Raw genomic sequence first — 18,671 nt, forward strand, 5'->3', positions numbered from 1 at the left:
TTAATGTCATTTCCAGAATGGCAGGAAGTAGATGTGTTAAAAGAATGTGCACTTCCCTGGTTGCCCTGCCGTTTGTAATTAATAGTGCTGTAAGGGCTTGCCTTGCCAAATGCACTGAACCATGGAGAGAATCAGCAGAGCAGCAGCTACTGAAGGTGATGAGGTAGACTAGTGGGCAAGCGGCATCCACCACAGGTAACTTCCACAGCAATTTTCCAACATGAACTCTGACTTGTGTAGTCGGAAAACTAAACAAACAAATATATTACTCTTTCTTTCCCATATGTCATATTTTTTATCGTTGGTCTCTCTTTAGACTTTCACAGAGCCTTAGTGATGGATGTGGCAAAATAAGCCTTAGTTTTGTGATGTTGTCCATAATTCTAATTTGTTTCCCTATTTGTAAAAGGTGGGGGAAGAAGATGGTGGATTGGATTATTTTAATGTTCTATTCTAGCACCTATAGCCTTTGACCTTGCTATCCTTCTTTCCTTAACAGAATAGTGGAAAACTATTTTATTTTAAATCTTATGTTATTTGTTGGGTTGGGACAATATCAGTGAAAAGTAGCTGGCTCCAATTTAACTTGAATATGGTTTCTTCTTTTAGTTCTTGGATAAGAGAAGACAAGGATATGAAAATTCATTTATATTCATTTATTCAATCAATAAATATTTATTGGGTTCCTAGATTAAGGCACTGAGGGCCTAGCAGTAAAATAGAGTCTTTGACTCCTACAGAGAATACAATCTAGTAGGGAGAATACCACAATACACAAAGTATTTAAAAATATGCCAGGTGGTGATAAGAGCTATGTAGAGAGCAAGATAGAAACTTTAGGAATGGGGTGGGCATGCTGTTTTACATGAATGACTAGGAGAGACTTCTGATAAGATGACACCAGATCAATTTGTTTCCTCAGTCAACTTCGGGGATCCATTCAGATTCAGGTCAGGATCAGGCCCTTTTTAAGATCACCTACGCATTCTCAGGAGCGGGACATATGAGGTTTTTCTTTTTGGAGTAAGGAAAATGTTCTAAAATGGATTGTGGTGATGAATATGAAACTCTGTGATCACATAAAAGCCCTTGATTGTACTCTTGGGATACATTGTATGGTATGTGAATATATCTCAGTAAAACTGCTTAAAACAAAAACAACAAAAAAGAAGCCTTCTAGATTCCCAGTAATACGTTATTAGCCTGAGGCACTTGTAAGCCTACTAAATAGATCGAGCCACTATCATCAGCTGTAAAAAAAAAAGTTTTGGAATATTTATAACTTAACATTAAAATGAGTCATATTTAATCTAGTTTACAAATCCAAAGATCATTGGGAAGGTAAAAATGTCTTCCAGCTTGAGGTCAAAGGTGTCAGTGATACCATGCAGTTTCCTCCTGTTATTTTAGAGATGAGGAGAAGATCAAGTCTGGGGAAGCAGAGAATCAGTGTTCCTAACTTCAGTCAATCAATCAATCACAATTATTCATTTAAAAAGCTAAAATTACAGCCTCTGATAAAAGGCACATGTTGCTTCCTTGTCTCTGACAGATGTGGTTCCAGTTTCAGGATCTTCAGTGGCTTCAGAGCCTATCTGTGGCTTGCACTCACTACCTTCTATGGAGTGCCTCCTCTGATGCCCACAGGCTGCCTGTTCTAATTCTCAGGTCGGTGAGGCTGATTTTGATTCTCCTTCCTGGTTCCTGGTACATGTCTGGTGGGGCTGACTCAGATGAGGACCTGGGTTGAGCTGAGTGAACAGCTCTTGGGACTCCACTACAGTTCTTCTGGTCTCAAGGGCAGGCTCCTCCGGACGGCTGCCCAGTACTGAGGAACAGCCTCCTGCCCTGCACAGTGCATGTTTCGATAGCAGGCAGATTGAGTCTGAATCCACTTTAGGAAATTCACAAATGCTTTGAATTCTGTACTGCAGAAGATCTTAAGTTTATGACAGACTCAGTGGCAAAAATGGCAGTCTTCTGGAAAAACAAAGCAAAACAAAACAAAACACACAATTCCTCTGGCTGATTTGTTGTTAATTCCCGGTGAAGTTTGGCTTTGCGTCCTAGAGTCCTAGAAGTCTTTCGTTTTCCCAGCCTAACCTTCCCTGGAGAGTTGGTTGCTTTGACTTGATTGCCTGTTCTGTTTAGATTCCCTACCGTCACTTAGAATAATTTTTTTGGTAACTTCCGTGTAGTGGTCAAAGTGCACCATTTCCTCTGGTACTCTGAGCCCCCATGGGTTCCTGACCCTGAGTAATGAGCCTACATAGAGCAGAGCAGTGGTTTTTACCCTTTTGATAACCACAGACCTTTTTAGAAATTTCTTTGGGTTTTTCTTGGTGGTTGTGTATCTTTTATCAAGAAACAAAGGCAAATGTGAACCCACCTGATGAGAAAGTGCCTGAGTATATTAATGTCACACACTTTCCCTAACAAAGATTAAGTAAATGAAAAAGCGAACAAATCATACAGGGGCTTGAAATGTCAGAAGCTAGCTCTTGTCGGATTTCCCTGTCAATCATTCAGCCTGACTATGAACTTGGTGATTTCCTGATGTACTTCTTTAGTTTTCTTTCTCTCTTCACCTGTTTTACATAGTTGATATTATTGAACATAATTGATTTTAATAATAAATGCAAGTCAGGGATGGACACAGGCAAACTTCCCATGAAGATCCAGATAGTAAATATTTTAGGCTTTCAGGATCATATGGTCTTGGTTGCAGCTACTTAGTCAACTCTGCTATAGTGAGAACCAGCTGCAATATGTAAACAATGGGTGTTGCTATGTGCCAGAAAAACTTCATCTACAAAAACAGGAGATGGGTGTAATGTGCTGGCCCCTATGCTATTAATATGAGCTTAGCTATAATGTCAGTTATAGATAATATCTGTTCACGGGATTTCATTAGAATTGATTTAAAAAGCTCAGTGACTCAAGTATTAAATATAATTTTACAAGTTTGACTGTCATTACTCAAGGTCCATGGCAATGAAGTGGCTATTTATTTTTCTATACAGTGTTTCTTATATTCTCATTGCACAGTGTCTCAGTCATGCAAAAGTTAAGACATTCATTTCTGGAACTAAACAGTGTAAGTTACTGTTCTAAATGGCGATGAAATAAAACTGGACATTTTATCTACCAGGGGTTCTTAACCATTTTTGTTCCGCAGACCCCTTTGCCAGTCAGGTGAAAACCATGGACCTCTTTACAGATTGTAGTGTCAAATAGTTTTATGGTACTCAATGAGAGTGTATCTTACATATGGTTAAGAACTGTTTGTGTTGAACAAATGGCTAACTTTGAGTGAATCATTTTTAATGGAAGGATTTCAGATATACCAGATGAAGGAGTTTTGCTTTGGAGTGGGAGAGTGTTCAGTGGCAACTTGAAAATCAAAGTATGAATGCAACTTATTTTCATAGTATTTACTGAGAGCAGCTGCTGAACTTTGCTTGGGAACACTGAGAGGTGACACAGGTCACTCATTCAATTCATATTAGATATTATTCTCTGCTCCTTTTTTTGCTATGGTTAATGAATATATTCACAAACTACCCGGTTTCCTTATTTGCATTGTTGTTTGACAGACTCTGTGGTCTACAAAGCAAAAGAAAAAGAGCATGGTTACAAAGTATGTGTGTAATTTGTATATTATCTTGGTACTCAGTATTTGGTAGACATAATAGTACCACTTTCTTCCATATTTCCATCAGGTTGACAAATATTATTCCCAATGTGAAAATAGGAACACTGAGTCATTGAAGGTCTAAATGGTTGGCAGAGTCCTCAAAGCTAGTTGATGGTAGAACTTCTACTGGTATCCATGACATTGAGTTCCTTTTCCTCCATTTTCAGTGGTGCTTCTTTTTAATGTCACCTATTTGATAAATAAGGAACACAGGGTGGAAGAGCTCTGAGTAGACACAGTGCTCTATTTATTAGAGATTTGATGAGTCCTCAAAGAGAACATCAGAGAGACAAGATTCTTTTCCATCTTAGGAACTCCTGGTCTAGATCTCAGGAAACATTGAAGAAAACGAAAAGATAAATAAGCAAAACAATATTTCTCTATCTTTTTTCAAGTTTTTCAGATGAGGCTTTCTGTTAGAACAGATATGTTCTCACAGATAAAAAAGAAAAAGATAAATATCCCAATGAAAATGGACAAAGGGTATGAAAATGCAAAGTATATAAAAGGTAATCAACTTTAGACAGTGATGGAAGTGAACACAATGTGAGAAATGAGGTGTAATCTATCCCTTAGAAATTTGCAATGGCTCCAGTGATTGCTAAAACTCTTTGTTGGTAAAGATTTTGGAAAACAGGTACTTTCATTCCTTATTGGTGGAAGTTTAAATTATTTCCTAAATTGACTTTAATATACAAAATTTGGCTTTGTAGGTCAGCTAACAAACAATAATCATTTGAGAGTTATCTTATGTAGCTGGTCTGCTTCACTTCTATATATTCAACCTTTTCACACTTTTTTTTTTAAGGAGGTACCAGGGATTGAATCCAGGACCTTGAACATAGGAAGCAGGTGCTCAACCACTGAGCCACACTGACTCCCCTGAACACTGCTTTCAGAAAACTGTCTATATAAAACTAAGAAGCTGCTTTGGGCCAACTTCTTATCACACTAAAGAGATGTGCAAATAAGTATAAAAAGTACAAAGAGATGTATATGCTTATTGCTGGGTGGAATAGGGTTGTATAAAAAATAGGTAAATTAAGGTCTCATTAGTAGAGGATGAGTAGCATATCAGATAATATCTGACAGTACAGGGTACTGGTTAAGAAATTGTGTTTTGTATTCTGTAACATTGCTGAGTTTGAATCTCTGCTCTATCATTACTAAACTTTGTGGCCATGAGTGAATTCACTTAACTTCTCTTAGCCTCAATTTTTCATCTATAAAATGAGACAATAGTTTTACTTAATTACATTGTTATAAGGATTGAGTGGGTTAATACCCTTAAGTGCTTAGCATAAAATCTTACACATTGTAAATGTACAATAAATCTGAGTTGTTATTACTTCACCATTGAATGCTGTAGAGAGATTGTGAAATGATATATGCATAGACATATTTACTTACTGAGATGTTTGAAAAGAAGTCCATCACTTGTGAAGAGTTAAGTGTTTACCTTTAGGTAGTGGGATTTGGGTTATTTTTACTCCCTAAAAAAATTTTCTGTAGAGTCTGATTTTTTTATTGTGGGTGGGGGGGGGGGCGGGGAATCATACAATTTATATCAGGAAACATACAACAAAGCTATATTAATTTAAGACAAAAAACCGCCAGTAATTTAAGAGCTATTGTACTAGGGACATATTGCAAAGAAAATGGTAGTCACAGTACTTATCCTTTTATTATTATCCTTAAAAAATTGATCCTCAGGTGCACAATTGGGTTAATCATAATCATAGAACTGTGGCAGAGCATGTTAGAACTTATTCACTCTTCTTCCTATGCACAGATCTAGATTATATACCAAGATGCAACTCTATTCCCCCATCTTGCCCTATACGGAACGAGATGGCTGATTTGTTTCAGTGAAATATGACCAATCAATATATGCTCCTTCCAGGCCATAGTCATTAAGGCTAAGTATGCCTTTTCCACGCTCTCTCTTTCCTGATCCCTGCCGCTGGAAGACAGGTACTCCAAGACCCTAGAGACTGGTAGTGTCCAAAAGTGGAAACAGCTTCTATTCCTGAATCACTTTTTGTAGGAGATTCTCCTGGGGGTACCAACTGACAAGGAACCTCCATGTTGGTCTTTGAATGAGTAAATTATAAACTTTAAAAAAAAAAATGTTACAAAAATGTTGTAATTGTAAAAAAACATTAAAAGTCGGTAAAAATGTTACTGAGAGTTTGAATTTGTTTGTTGCACCACTATCATTGGTTTGTCCATGACCCTTGTTTATTCAGTTAATTAAATTGCTTGATATACCACCACTAACCTCAACCTAATGATTTGAACATTCCAAATAAATTGTACTTATGTGATCCTTTCCTTTGAAATTCTGTAAGTATATACCTAAGAGTGAAATTTCCGAATCCTCAAGGTATGCAAATGCTTAGCTTTGTGTGATAATGTCAAATTGCTTTCCAAAATGTGTTATACCAATTTATAATGGGAAATACATATTTATATATATATTCTCATCAGCAATATTTGTTGCACTGTATCTTTCTCATCACAGTAGTATTGTCAGACTTCTTCATTTTCCCATTTGAATGAAATGAATGGAGTGGCACTGTGGCCTTGATTTGTGATTACTAGTGAGCTTAAACCAAAACACATCTTAAGAAAAATTATATGGCCAAAGAAGATATACGGTTGGCAAATAGCATATGAAAAGATGCTCAACATCTTGTGTCATGAGGGAATTGCACATTAAAACGAGACACCACTGCAAACATATTAGAGTAGCTAAAATCTAAAATACTGACAACAGCAAATATTGGTGAGGATGTGGAACAACAGGAGCTTTCATTCATCGCTGGTGGGAATGCAAAATGGGACAGCTACTTTGGAAGACTGGCAGTCTCTTGCAAAGCAAAGTATAGACTTACCATATAATCCAATAATTGTGTTCCTATGTAATTATCCAAATAAGTTTGAAAACTTACATCTACAAAAAACTCTGCATGAATATTTACAGCAACTTTAGTCATAACTGCCAAAAATTGGAAGCAACCAAGGTGTCCTTTGATAAATGAATGGATAAACAAATAGTACATTCATACACTAGAGTATTATTCAGCAACAAAAATAAATAGTAATTAAGTTATGAAAAGACATTTAAGAGTCTTAAATGCATATTGCTAAGTGAAAGAGGCCTTTCTGAAAAAAATACATATTGTACGATTCCAATTATATGACATTCTAGAAAAGGCAAACTATGAAGACAGGAAAGCATCAGTGGTTGCCACCAGTTCAAAGAAAACAAGGGAGAGATGACTAGATGAGCACAGGGCATTTTTAGGGCAAACTATTTTGTAATGGTGGATACATGACATTAGATATTTGTCAAAACCCATCAAATTGTACAACATAGGGAGTAAACCTTCCTGTAAATTGTGGCCCTTAGTGGCCATACATTTAATATATACATATATTATAATGTATCAGTATTGGTTCTTCAGTGGTAACAAATATACCACACTAATGCAAGATGTTAATAGGAGAAACTAAGGGTAGGCAGTGGGGGTGAGGGGGAGAGGAGACATATGGGAACTCTGTGTATTTCCTGCAAGATTTTTCTGTAAACCTTCAACTGCTCTAAAAAATGAAGTCTGTTAAAAAAGTACAAGGAGGTTGTCCTACTAGAAAATAAGCTTAAATTATAAGGTAATATAAGTAATTAAGATAGCACAGTACTAGTGCAGGGATAAACACATTGACCAATGGAAGAGAATAGAGAATCTGAAACAGACTCACACATATATGGAACTTTCATATTTGACAGAAGTAGTGTAGGCCCGACAAGTAGAATTATTCAATAACCAGAGGTAGGAAATCTGGTTATCTAAAGAGAAAAAATGCATTTGGATGTCTATATGATGCCATGTACAGAAATCAATACCTGGAGAGATTAAAATATAAAAATGTTAAATGTCAAATGGAGGACTTTAAAACTTTTAGTAGAAAATGGAGACAGAAATATCTTTCTATCTTTGGGGAAGGGAAGAATCTGTTAAGGCACAAAATGCACAAACCATAATAAAAAATTGATAAAATTGACTACATCAAAATTAAGAACTTCTGTTGATCAAAGTCAACATAAAGATAAGTTACAGACTAACAGAAAACACACGTTACAAACCTATACAAACTACAAACTGAGAGAAAAGATTTCTAACACCTATAAGTGACAAAGAATTTGTATGAAGAATATATAAAGCATTATGACATACAAATAAAAAGTCAAATGACCCAATTAAAAAATGGGAAAATGATTCAAGCAAGCTTTCTGATGAAGAAGAAGTCCTTATGGCTAATAAGCATATAATGAAATACAAAGTAATTTATTTAAAATGAATTTAAGTATTCAGACCAGAAAATAAAATACAAAGAGACATAGAATATCATTACTTGTCCTTTCATTTCCATCTTCTTCCCTAAAAAAAGAATGCTTTCTTTAAAAAATGCTTTCTACCATTCCACTATCTTGTCACAAATATAGAAACAGTACCCATATTCCAGAATACCAGACCATGGAGGTGCATACACATATGTTTGAATATGCATATTCATACTCACACACTCATATACTTACTCATATATACTTACATTCACTCAGGATTATATTAATTGAACACCTACTTTGTGCAAGTCTCTGCCCTAGATTCCAAGGGAAAGAGCAGAAAAAAAGACAAATCCTTGAAGGAGATGGACAATAAAAAATTAAAAAGTTAAATTATTGCTAAACTAGAAATTGCTAAGTGATATGGGTGAAAATAGGGTGGCAAAGACAGATCACATGATACCAGGCTTGGTGTGTGTGTGTGAACTTTTACATTTGGTGGTCAGGGAAAGCCACAATGAGATGTTGACATTTGGGCAAAGAATTGAAAAAGGTAAGCTGTGAGCCAAGCTTATGTCTGAGGAAAACACCAAACAGAGAAAAACAAGTGCAAAGGCCCAGAGGCAGGAACATGACTGACAAGACTGAGAAACAACAAAGGAGGCCGTTGTCACTGGAGACAAGTAAGAGAAAAAGTGAGTATAGCAGGAGGGGATGCCAGAGAGTGAAGGGGAAGGAAAGCACACAAAATAGGGGCACTTAGCAGTCCTTGAAGAGGCTTTGGATTTAACACAGATGAAAATGGGGACCATTGAAGGGTTCTGAGCAGAAAGTGACATGATGTGACACATTCTGAAAGGCTCACTTGGGCAGCTGTGGGGAATGGACTGAAAGGGCAAGGGAGGAAGCAGGAGGACCAGCTGGGAGCTGCTGCACCAGGCCAGTGGGAAGTGATGGTGGCTGGGAGTTGGGTGGTTGTGGGTGTGGTGCAAAGTCTTCTGATTCTATTTTGACCCAAAGCCAACAGTATTTGCTAAAAGATTGGGTGGGGCATGTAAGAGAAAGAGTGGAGTCAAGGGTGATTTAAGCTCATTTTAACTAATAACCCTCAGCAGGTGTTGCCAATCAGTGTCCACACATCAGTAGATTATGCCCATTTTTGCACTACGTTCCTACTTCCTTGGTTGTTGCTTAATTTGTTTCCACCAGAAACTGTGGCGTATGCTTTGAAAACCTGTAAGTGAATAAGTCATTTTAGGAGTTTAAGTAATTCCATTTCAATGTGCTAAATAAAATTTCAGCCATTGGTTAAATTGTCTATTTGGTCGAAAACTGGCACTGTCTCCTGGCTTTCTGATTTTGGATGGTCATCCTTCACTTTGCTGGACAATAATTTTGGTCTTTCAAAAAGAGTTCATTTATTCATAAAAATATTTTCTGAGTTGACTGCTACACACCAGATCTTCTGTTAGTTCTGGGGACTCAGAGAAGACTAAAGAAAGTTCCCAACTCTCAAGAAGGTTGCCAAGTATAGAGAGAGGTAGAAATGTAATCAAATAGTGGCTACAATAAGATTAGTGACTAACAGGGGTGGGGGATAATGATCCAAAGGTGTATAAAGGATGTTGAAGTTAATTTTATCTACAGGATTTAGGGAAAACTTTTCATGAAAAGTTGTTTGAACCTAGACTTATAGGGAGAGGAGGAATTTACAAGTATCTGCTTAGGGACTAGGGGTGGATCTCCTAATAAAGGAAGCAACATGCAGGAAAGTAGAGTAGTATAAAAACGGAGGGAAGCAGACAAGGCTCAACTGATCGCGCATCTGTCTACCATATAGAGGGTCCAGGATTCCCAGGGCCTCCTGACCTGTGTGGTAAGCTGGCCTATGCTCAGTGCTGCAGCACTCAAGGAGTGTCGTGCCACTCAAGGACGTCCCCGCATGCCACATGCACAAGGAGTGTGCCCTGCAAGGAGAGTTGCCCTGCGTGAAAAAAACACAGCCCGCCCAGGAGTGGCACCTCACACATGGAGAGCTGATGCAGCAAGATGATGCAACAAAAAAAGAGATGCAGTTTCCCAGTGCTGCTGGATAATGCAAGCGGACGCAGAAGAACACACAGTGAATGGACACAGAGAGTAGAAAATTGGGGGGGGGGGGGGCGGCGGGGAGGAGGGACGGGGAGACAAATAAGAAATAAATTGTAAAAAAAAACGGATGGCACATTTAGTCTGCTACATGTTTTTTCTGGTTAGAGGTTTGGGAGCATGTGAGTGAGTGGTGGAAAGTGAGACTGAAAAGAAAAGCATCACTAGATCTTGAAGAACCTTGTTCATGACAATGTGAGATATGAAATGAACCCAGTTGGCAATGTGATTAGAAAAGATGTTCTCTGTAGGGAAAGGACATGTTTAGAAAAAGACTTTGGACTCAGTGCTGTGGAGAACACACTGGCAAGGAAGGAGACCAAGGCCTGGGAAACCAGTTGGTCTACTTCAATACTTCTAAGAAGAGGTGATGACGGCCTACCCTCAACAAAGTGGAGAGAAAGGAGTAAACATATTGAAGATCTACTTAAAGCTATAAGTAGCAGATTGGTTGAGAAGGAATAATGGACAGCAAGAAGTTTAAGATGACCCCAAGTTTCCTGTATTTGCTGATTGGATAGAAGATAGAATCATTAGGTATGTGAGGCAGTAAGGCGGAGAAGCAGTTTGAGTGGAAAGATGTGTTCTGAGGTTTTGTATTGATTGTGTAGATAGGGAGAGATAACAAAAATACATTAGGCTACTGTCTTTACATCAATGATGAGTTCTTCCATTACTAGAATAATAAAAAGGCTATACTACAACAATAATAAGTAAATATTAATCCGTTGTTCATTCCGCAATCTTGAGGGTTTAAAGATGGTGATGCCCACTCTGCTTCTGACTGAGATGGGGCTTAGATCCCATGGGACAGAAGGATGTTGCTATCTTGCTTGCAGTTGCAGACACTCTCTATTCTTGCAATGGATGTTGTCCATCATCATCTCCTTGTTAGTTGTCCTAGGTGAGCCCAAAGAACTGGAGAGTAGGTATTGCAACTCTGCTGAAATTCAGGGCTCAGTTGACACGTGGATGGACCAAAGATTTAAGTCTCTGGGACATATATTTATCAAATATAGTGCTAATTACGGGTTCAAATAACAGGAGCAGAAGAGCTATGTGTAGAGAACCTAGAAATGAATCTGTTACACTGGGGAGCATAAATTTCAAAGTAAGGCCAACTGAATTCCTGAGCTGCCTGCTCTGCTTATAGTTTCTGGATGTCTCTAGACATCAGGAGCCCTGTTATTTGAGGCACTGTTTACTGCAGCAGTCAATGAGATCCTGCTGAGACTTGCATAAGTGTAACCTCTGGAATGTCCTCCAGACTCACCTTTATACATTTTGTCATAACATACAAAATTGTGCAGGAGAAAGTGTAAACTACAATGTATAGTATAATCAATGTTGAGTGGCAATAATCCAAAATGTGCTCAACAATTATAACAAATCTACTACGTGAATGAAGGATGTTATTAACGTGGGAAAGTGTGAGAGGGGGAAGGAGTGAGGCATATGGGGATTGCGTATAATTTCTACGTAACACTTCTGTAATCTAAACTATCTTTAAAAATAAAAAAATTATTATAAAAAATATATATTCAGACTCTGAAGTGAAGTCTGACTGGAAAACTAAAGGCTATTCATGAAAACCATCTTAGAGGTTCAGCTGTAATTATAATGGGCATATAGGAACTTATTTTCATATCCCTAATATCAATGGCCAGACCTTTTATTTACATATTATATTTAACAAATATATTTTATAGATACTTACGTAAAAACAAAAAACAAAAATATCCCAACTCCACCAATAAAAACTGAGTGCCAAAAAGGTACCTGAGCAACTGACACCCTCAAACCATTCTGAAGATGTTTCAAACTGAAACTGCATATATGCCAATATGTAGTATGAGTTATAAAAATGATCATATGGTTTCACCCACTACTCTGACTCCTGGTTTTAAAGGAAACTGTTTCAGCTGGTATTAAAGTATATATTCATAAAAATTTTCATTACAGATGTTATCTATATAACAATAAGTTATAAGAAAATAATTTAATGTGTGTGGGTATATTGCTACTCAAATTAGAAACATGAGAACTATGAAGAAGCATGGAAAGTTATTTAAATTAAGGTTAAATGGTAGTACAATGATCACTGTTCTGTAAATACATGTATACAAACGCGCCCTGACAGGAAAAATATTAAAAATGAAAATTATATCAGAAGGGTAGAATTATGATCATTGTCTTTCTTTTGTTTCCAAATTAAAAGTTGGTATTACAACAGCTTTTAAAAATGTATATCTTAAGTTCTGATACAGCAAACAAGTACACACAGACATGCTCAAACACTCTCACTTAAATGTTTCTTGGGAGTCTGGGGAGAGTGGTGTGAGGAAATGGGTGCAGCTTCAATGGGAGTAGAAGAGAGAAATGGGAAGGAAAGGAGGGCCAAGGAACGAGGAGCTCCATGTGGGAGTGTGTCCCTTCAGCGCCATTGGAATCTGTGAGTGGCGTCCTCGGCTCTGTGACCCATGGCAGTGGAAGCCCCATGTCACAGCAGATGTTACCTGATGGTGGTGGACAAGCGGGACCACTCTGACCACCCCCCGACCCCCATTTCCATGACACTCTCTGGGGCCAGCGCTATGGCCTGTCCTGTGCTGGGCCCTGACACAGATCCGGCCACCAGGCATATCTGCAGTGGAAGATCTGAATTTAGGTGGTGGCAGGAGATGACACAACCACGCTTTCTTTTATGCATATGTTTGGTTTCATTGACACATTAACCACAGGAGAAGAGAAAAACGCTACAAGGTATGGGGTTAGCACCAGTGGGGGCAAAGGAACTATTTGGTGATTTTTTCTTTTTTTTTTCAAAGAAAATGAAAAAAGTATAAGCACTGCGAAGAATTTCCATGATTCCACACCCACCTTGAAAGTCCCCTCTCTCTGCAGGAACTGCTCAGACCATTGGAGGAATAAAAGAGGCTTGCAGGGAGTCAGTGCCTCAGCTTCTCCCAGCTCAGCTCAGCAGAACTTCAGCCATGAGACTTCTCATCCTGGCCTTCCTTGGGATCTGCTGCCTCACGGCCTACAATGTGGAAGGTAAGTTGTAATGTTATTTATGGTGTAAGAAACTGCGGCGTGAGGCCAATGGGCACACGTTTTAGCATTGACTGCTGTAAACTGCCTTTCCTGAGGAAACGTCAGGCTTCCCACATGCAAAATGGGAAGGACAATTTTGGCTCTAGGGGAGTTTGTAGACTTTGAAGTCAGGGAGAACTCAGAATCTGGGCTCCCACTCTTCTTAACTGGGTGGTTTGGGGTAAATTTCTTAACCTCTTTGGGCCTAAGCTTACTTATCTATAAAGTAAAGCTAACAACACATTCTCACCTGAGATTAAATTGAAATAAATTGTGATCACTCCTCAGATGACTTTAAAATCATAATTTCTTGATTAATATTAGCTGTGAAATGGCAGTGATGATTAAATATACCTTTAATACTTTGTCAAGTTACTATTGATAAATTCTAAAAACTTTTGAGAGTTTAGTCACCTTGTAGGAATGGGCTAGAGCATGTTCTGAAACAAGTCAATATTTTCCATTAAAAAAGAAAAATTACTGGAAGCCCATACCTTCAAACCCAGGTAATCAACCTTCAGGTATGAAGGAGAATCTGTTATTACTACTATGAATATTGTTACTATTTGTGATAAATTTCTTGAATTTGTGAGAGTCCATGTAATAACTAATAGGTCTTGTACGCTGCTACATCAAATAATCTTGCAAGACATGCTCAGGTGAGACTCAGGCATACAGAGCTTCTCCTAACCAGTCTCACATCTTACGTTTTTCCTAAGAGATTACTTTTTTCTATGGGATGGCATTTATTTTTCCTTGTGGCTCTGGTAACAAGAACAAATACACTTCGTGTATAATAAATGTTTTTAATCAACTTTCCTTACAATGTCTTAATTTGTAGACTTATCATTTAGACTAAAACATCTTAACCTTGTCATCAATTCCCAATAAGCCCAAGACTAGAGGTGGCAAAGTCTGGAACTCTCTAAAATTTGTGCAAAGCAGAAAATATGGATGAAACATAAAAGTTAAAGTCTAAAAAAATAAGACTACTAAGTTAGGCCTAATGTTGCACCGATTGGCATTTTGTCAAGGCAGTAGGGTCTGCTTGGTGGAAACCAGATCTGGGTAGATAAGATCATCTCTGCCAGCAGCCAAGGAGGGCCACAAGTGCTTTACTTGAATGACCTCTCCAAGCTCTGCTTGGCTTCCTATGTGCAAAAGAGGGACAAAACTTTCACTGCTTCAACTCTCCTCCCCAACATGATTGATGGTGACATTTTAACCAGTAACATAGATACACAAATATAGTTGAGAATAAGGAAAAGATTTTGTGGTTTAGAGTATTATTCTCTGGGTCTTGAGAGTCTGTTAGATCCTTCATAGAGAGAAATCATTCTCTCTAGTAGTAAGAGACACAGAGGGGAACAAAGCAGGTTTTCTTCTTTCACTGGGTTCAGAGATGGTTCAGAATTAAAAACAAATTGGCCAAGAGAGAGGGTAAGGAATGCTCAGAGAGAGCATTGGGAGTGCTGAAAAGAAGGAGAGATGAAGAAAAGCAAAGTTAATGAACATCTTTTGTTTATTTCCATCTTCTGAAAAAAGCCTTCTGGTATCAGTGGCACGACAGGCAAATTTAATGATTATCTACTGTGATTTTAGATGCTTTTTTGCTGACTTATCTCTGGGAAGCAAATACCAGTGTCTTCAGCTAAGGAGAAAATCAGCACTTAGAAAATTCAATTGGAGTTTACCAAACTCTTAAGTCTCTCAAGTTAGTTTTCCTTTCAAAATTTAAGATTGGCCTCTAAATATAAATGTTTATTTCCCCTTGGGTCATGTCTATTGAGAATGAATACTTTATAACCCACTTCTTTTATATAGTTCACATTTTACCATATGAAATGATAGTACCATTATTTATTCAGTCAAAAAGAAACTACTTCCCCCTTATTTAATACAACCTTCTCCAAATTATTCTTTATCACATCACTCTATTATTTTATTTATTGTACTGTAGCACTTACAACTCTTTGAAATGATCTTATTTGTTTACCTGTTTCCTGCCTGACTCCCTCTCTAGAAGATATGCTCCATGAAAGCAAGGACCATGTCTTTCTTAATCAGTGTCTTCAGCATGACTTGAAACCTAACAGGTTCCCAATAAATAGCTATTGTTTAAATAGATGAATCAATGAATGGCATTGGATAGCTATTGTTTAAATAGATGAATGAATGAATATCATTGGAGCATCAGCTAGCCATATGACATCTTGATAAAAATGTGCATGGAGATAGATCAGACCTTGTTATTTTATTTTACCATGAAGCCTCTTAAAACAGTCTTATTACTGCATTCTTTTAAATTATTCTAACATTTATGAAGACTCTTATGCAAAAGACTGAGGATGCAGAGATGGGTTATCTCCTCCAGAAAGGAGCAAATAGACTTATATTCTTGCAATTTAATAGGTGATAGTTTCCCTTTGCTCCCTAAAACTTAATAATTGTTGACTTAAGGTTTTATTTTTGTTTGTCTTTTTTGTTTTCCTCATCAGGTGTCGGGAGTGAAGTCCCAGAAAAGGCCATCTGTATAAGTCTAACTACACGGCCACTGCCAGTTCACAAAATCAAGAGATACATAATCAAGGAGGGTGCCATGAAAGCAGTCATGTGAGTTTTTCTCCCCAAAAGCTGGGCTGGATGAAGTACAACATAGAAATGTTGCACTTTGTATTAGTCAGTCAAAGGGGTGCTGATGGAAAATACTAGAAGTCTGTTGGCTTTTTTAAAGGGTATTTATTTGGGGTAGGAGTTTACAGATACCAGGCCATAAAGCACAAGTTACTTCCATCACCAGAGTCTATTTCCAAGTTTTGGATAAAGATGGCTGCTGAAGTCGACCAGGGTTGGTTCAGGCTTCCTGGGTTCTTCTCTTCCTGAGTCTTGCTTCTCTTTCCTCACAACCACCAAGCTTCTCTGGGTATTTATTTCCCGAGGCTGCTGTTCAAGACTACAGCATCAAACTCCAACATCAAAACTCTAGCATCAAAATTCAAGCATCAAAGCTCAACTCTATCTTTCGCCATGTCTTTTATCTGTGAGTCCCCACCCACCAGTGACTTACCACCCTACTGACGTGGCCCAATCAAAGCCCTAATCATAATTTAATTAAGTCCAAGGTATAGACCAGTTTACAAATATAATTCAATATCTGTTTTGAAATTCACAACTATATCAAACTGCTACACCCTCCTCAGGAAAAATAGGTCAACTTGGAGAAAACTTAACCAAAAGCCCCTCTATTTTTCCATATCAGCCGTTCTTCATGCAGGGCCACCAAAAAAGGATTATCACAGAAATTTGGCCATTAAATGAATAATATCAACCTCCTCTCTGATTGAGCTTAGGAGAAGAGTAAGACTGGAAACCAGAATACTACATGCACCCGGTTTTCAGGAATAAGTTTATGGAAGACTGGCCCAGGTCAGGATTAGACCACATAGCCACACCTCCACTGGGAAGGGTGGGGTAGGTAGAGTGTCATGCTTTTTCACTTGCCATATCTCAAAAACACAGTGTCAAAAAGTATACTGCATCATACCATTCACTTTTTAGGATCTCATTTCCAGGAGTAACAGCTCTTCCCAACACATAATTACAAGCTTTGCCCTAAAAATAAATAAAGAAATTCACTCTTTAGCCAAAAAAATCAGATGAGTGTGTTTAGGTTTTAGGATATGTAATAATGAGAATAGATAACCTCAAATGTCCAGTCTAGTTACAGCATTAGGAATCACCAATGAGGAAAGAAGCTGGTGAATATGGTGAGCAAAGGAGCAGGACATCAACTGGAGATATCTCTCCTTTATGTTAAAATAGATCATGGATAAAGATGTTCATTTATGGCCTCAAGGTTCTGAAAGACTTTTCCTGCCAGTAATGCCTGCATAAGGTCCCTTCATGGCTAGTATGAACTCAACTCTTGGCCCTGAGGTTTTGAAAATATGCCTAACTTCATTTGTCTTTTCTTTGCATTGCAGTTTTTTTACCAGACGTGGCCTTAGAATCTGTGCTGATCCAGAAGCCAACTGGGTGAAAGCAGCAGTCAAAAGTGTGGACAGCAAATCTTTATTGAGAAGAAACACGATCGAGATCAAGCCGACAGGAGCTCAACAATCCACCAACACTGCTGTATCCCTGACTGGGTAGCAGCCTCCTTGCACCTTGTCCCTCCTGCTAGCCAGCTAGCCCATTCCCCTTTACAAGCTCATGGACTTACTAGATGACAGTTACCTTGAAAAAAGTACTTCCTCTATCAAATTATTATTTTTTGTATTGTTATTTTTTGTCTTTCACCTTCATCCATTCAGATGCTCTAATTAATAAATATTTATTATTAAAAACCCTTCCATAGCCTACTGATTATGTATTAGGAAAGGTCCTAACTGTACCTCCCTTTGATGGTATCCATGATGGTAGAGGTTTTGGCCATTGTTTTTCAGAGGTGAAAGCTATTTGCATCACTCTTGGGTTCCAACTTGTAATGGTCCTCTACAGATAAGTCATAAGTGACAAGCGCCACAATGGCCACAATTCAAAATCGATTTAAATTTGTCATTCTAACAGAGTTCTATTTATGGAATAAGGGAGAAAACAATCTAACTGCCATCCTGACACCATTCTGAGGGTCTACTTCTCAAAACGTGGCTTTGCTCAAGTTTGATTTTGAACAAGCTCTCTCACTTACTTCCCTGTTTCTTTTTGATCTCCTGTGAAAGGGAAAAAGACAGGGCACTTTCACTTGTAGGGAGAGCAAAGATTAGATTTTTGGTGAAAAGATATGTCATTCAAGTAAAAATCAATGCTCTTTGAATTAGACAATAATCTCACTGCCTTCCTGTGATTTCTGTAATTGTTACTAGTCTAGTTACCACACAAGCCATGCTTCTTTCAAGCAAGCTTTAATGCCATAAAACCTGCCATATGGAAAAGTTCTTGAAAGCGATCATAATTTGCAATAGCCTTTTAATTAAATGTTCATTTGGTCAGTCACTCATGCTCTCTTGTGTATTCACTGAATTGTTGGTTTCTTTAATGCTCATCGTTCTACTACCCAAGGAGATGATGATGTATACATCCAGTTCTCTCTGACTCTAGTAATGACGGACCTTGTCTTGGTAACTTCAAGTCAAGAGAAAGGACTAGGTCTTCCTACTAAGAATAATATGCTTGCTGAGAGGCGAAAAATAGCAAAGTTAAAGAAAATAAATGGAATGGTTTACTGATTGAACTATGCATCTACACTTCCCAAAAATCTCCTAGGGATTTACTAGAGATAATAATAATATGACTTATGGAAGAATGTGGGCATGCACTTCTTTTGAATCCATCACATTATCAAAGGAAGCACTACATAATACCAATATGTTTCAATCAAGG

General features: G+C 37.9%; 1 protein-coding gene across 2 annotated transcripts; it reads left to right on the forward strand.

The window, feature by feature from the left end:
* The first annotated feature begins 8,643 nt into the window (after positions 1-8,643).
* LOC101415155 (lymphotactin-like) lies at positions 8,644-18,284 on the forward strand. 2 transcript variants are annotated; one of them, XM_058310085.2, is made up of 4 exons: positions 8,644-8,743; positions 13,101-13,250; positions 15,788-15,902; positions 17,273-18,284. In XM_058310085.2, the coding sequence occupies exons 1-4, from the start codon at positions 8,680-8,682 to the stop codon at positions 17,439-17,441; spliced, it is 498 nt and encodes a 165-aa protein (XP_058166068.1). In that variant the 5' UTR covers positions 8,644-8,679; the 3' UTR covers positions 17,442-18,284. The 2 variants fall into 2 exon arrangements, with proteins under 2 accessions (XP_058166068.1, XP_071063663.1); XM_071207562.1 differs by lacking the exon at positions 8,644-8,743 and adding an exon at positions 12,946-12,959.
* The last annotated feature ends 387 nt before the right edge of the window (positions 18,285-18,671 follow it).

Source organism: Dasypus novemcinctus, chromosome 13 (genome assembly GCF_030445035.2).
Source record: "Dasypus novemcinctus isolate mDasNov1 chromosome 13, mDasNov1.1.hap2, whole genome shotgun sequence".
Lineage (NCBI taxonomy): Eukaryota > Metazoa > Chordata > Mammalia > Cingulata > Dasypodidae > Dasypus > Dasypus novemcinctus.

What these genes read in the sequence shown, in the direction of transcription:
- LOC101415155 (XM_058310085.2), top strand. Translation starts at nt 8,680, where the DNA reads ATGACTGACAAGACTGAGAAACAACAAAGGAGGCCGTTGTCACTGGAG. An exon ending in GGAGACAAGTAAGAGAAAAA is followed by an intron (nt 8,744 to 13,100) that starts GTGAGTATAGCA and finishes CTCTCTCTGCAG; the next exon opens with GAACTGCTCAGACCATTGGA. An exon ending in CACGGCCTACAATGTGGAAG is followed by an intron (nt 13,251 to 15,787) that starts GTAAGTTGTAAT and finishes TTTCCTCATCAG; the next exon opens with GTGTCGGGAGTGAAGTCCCA.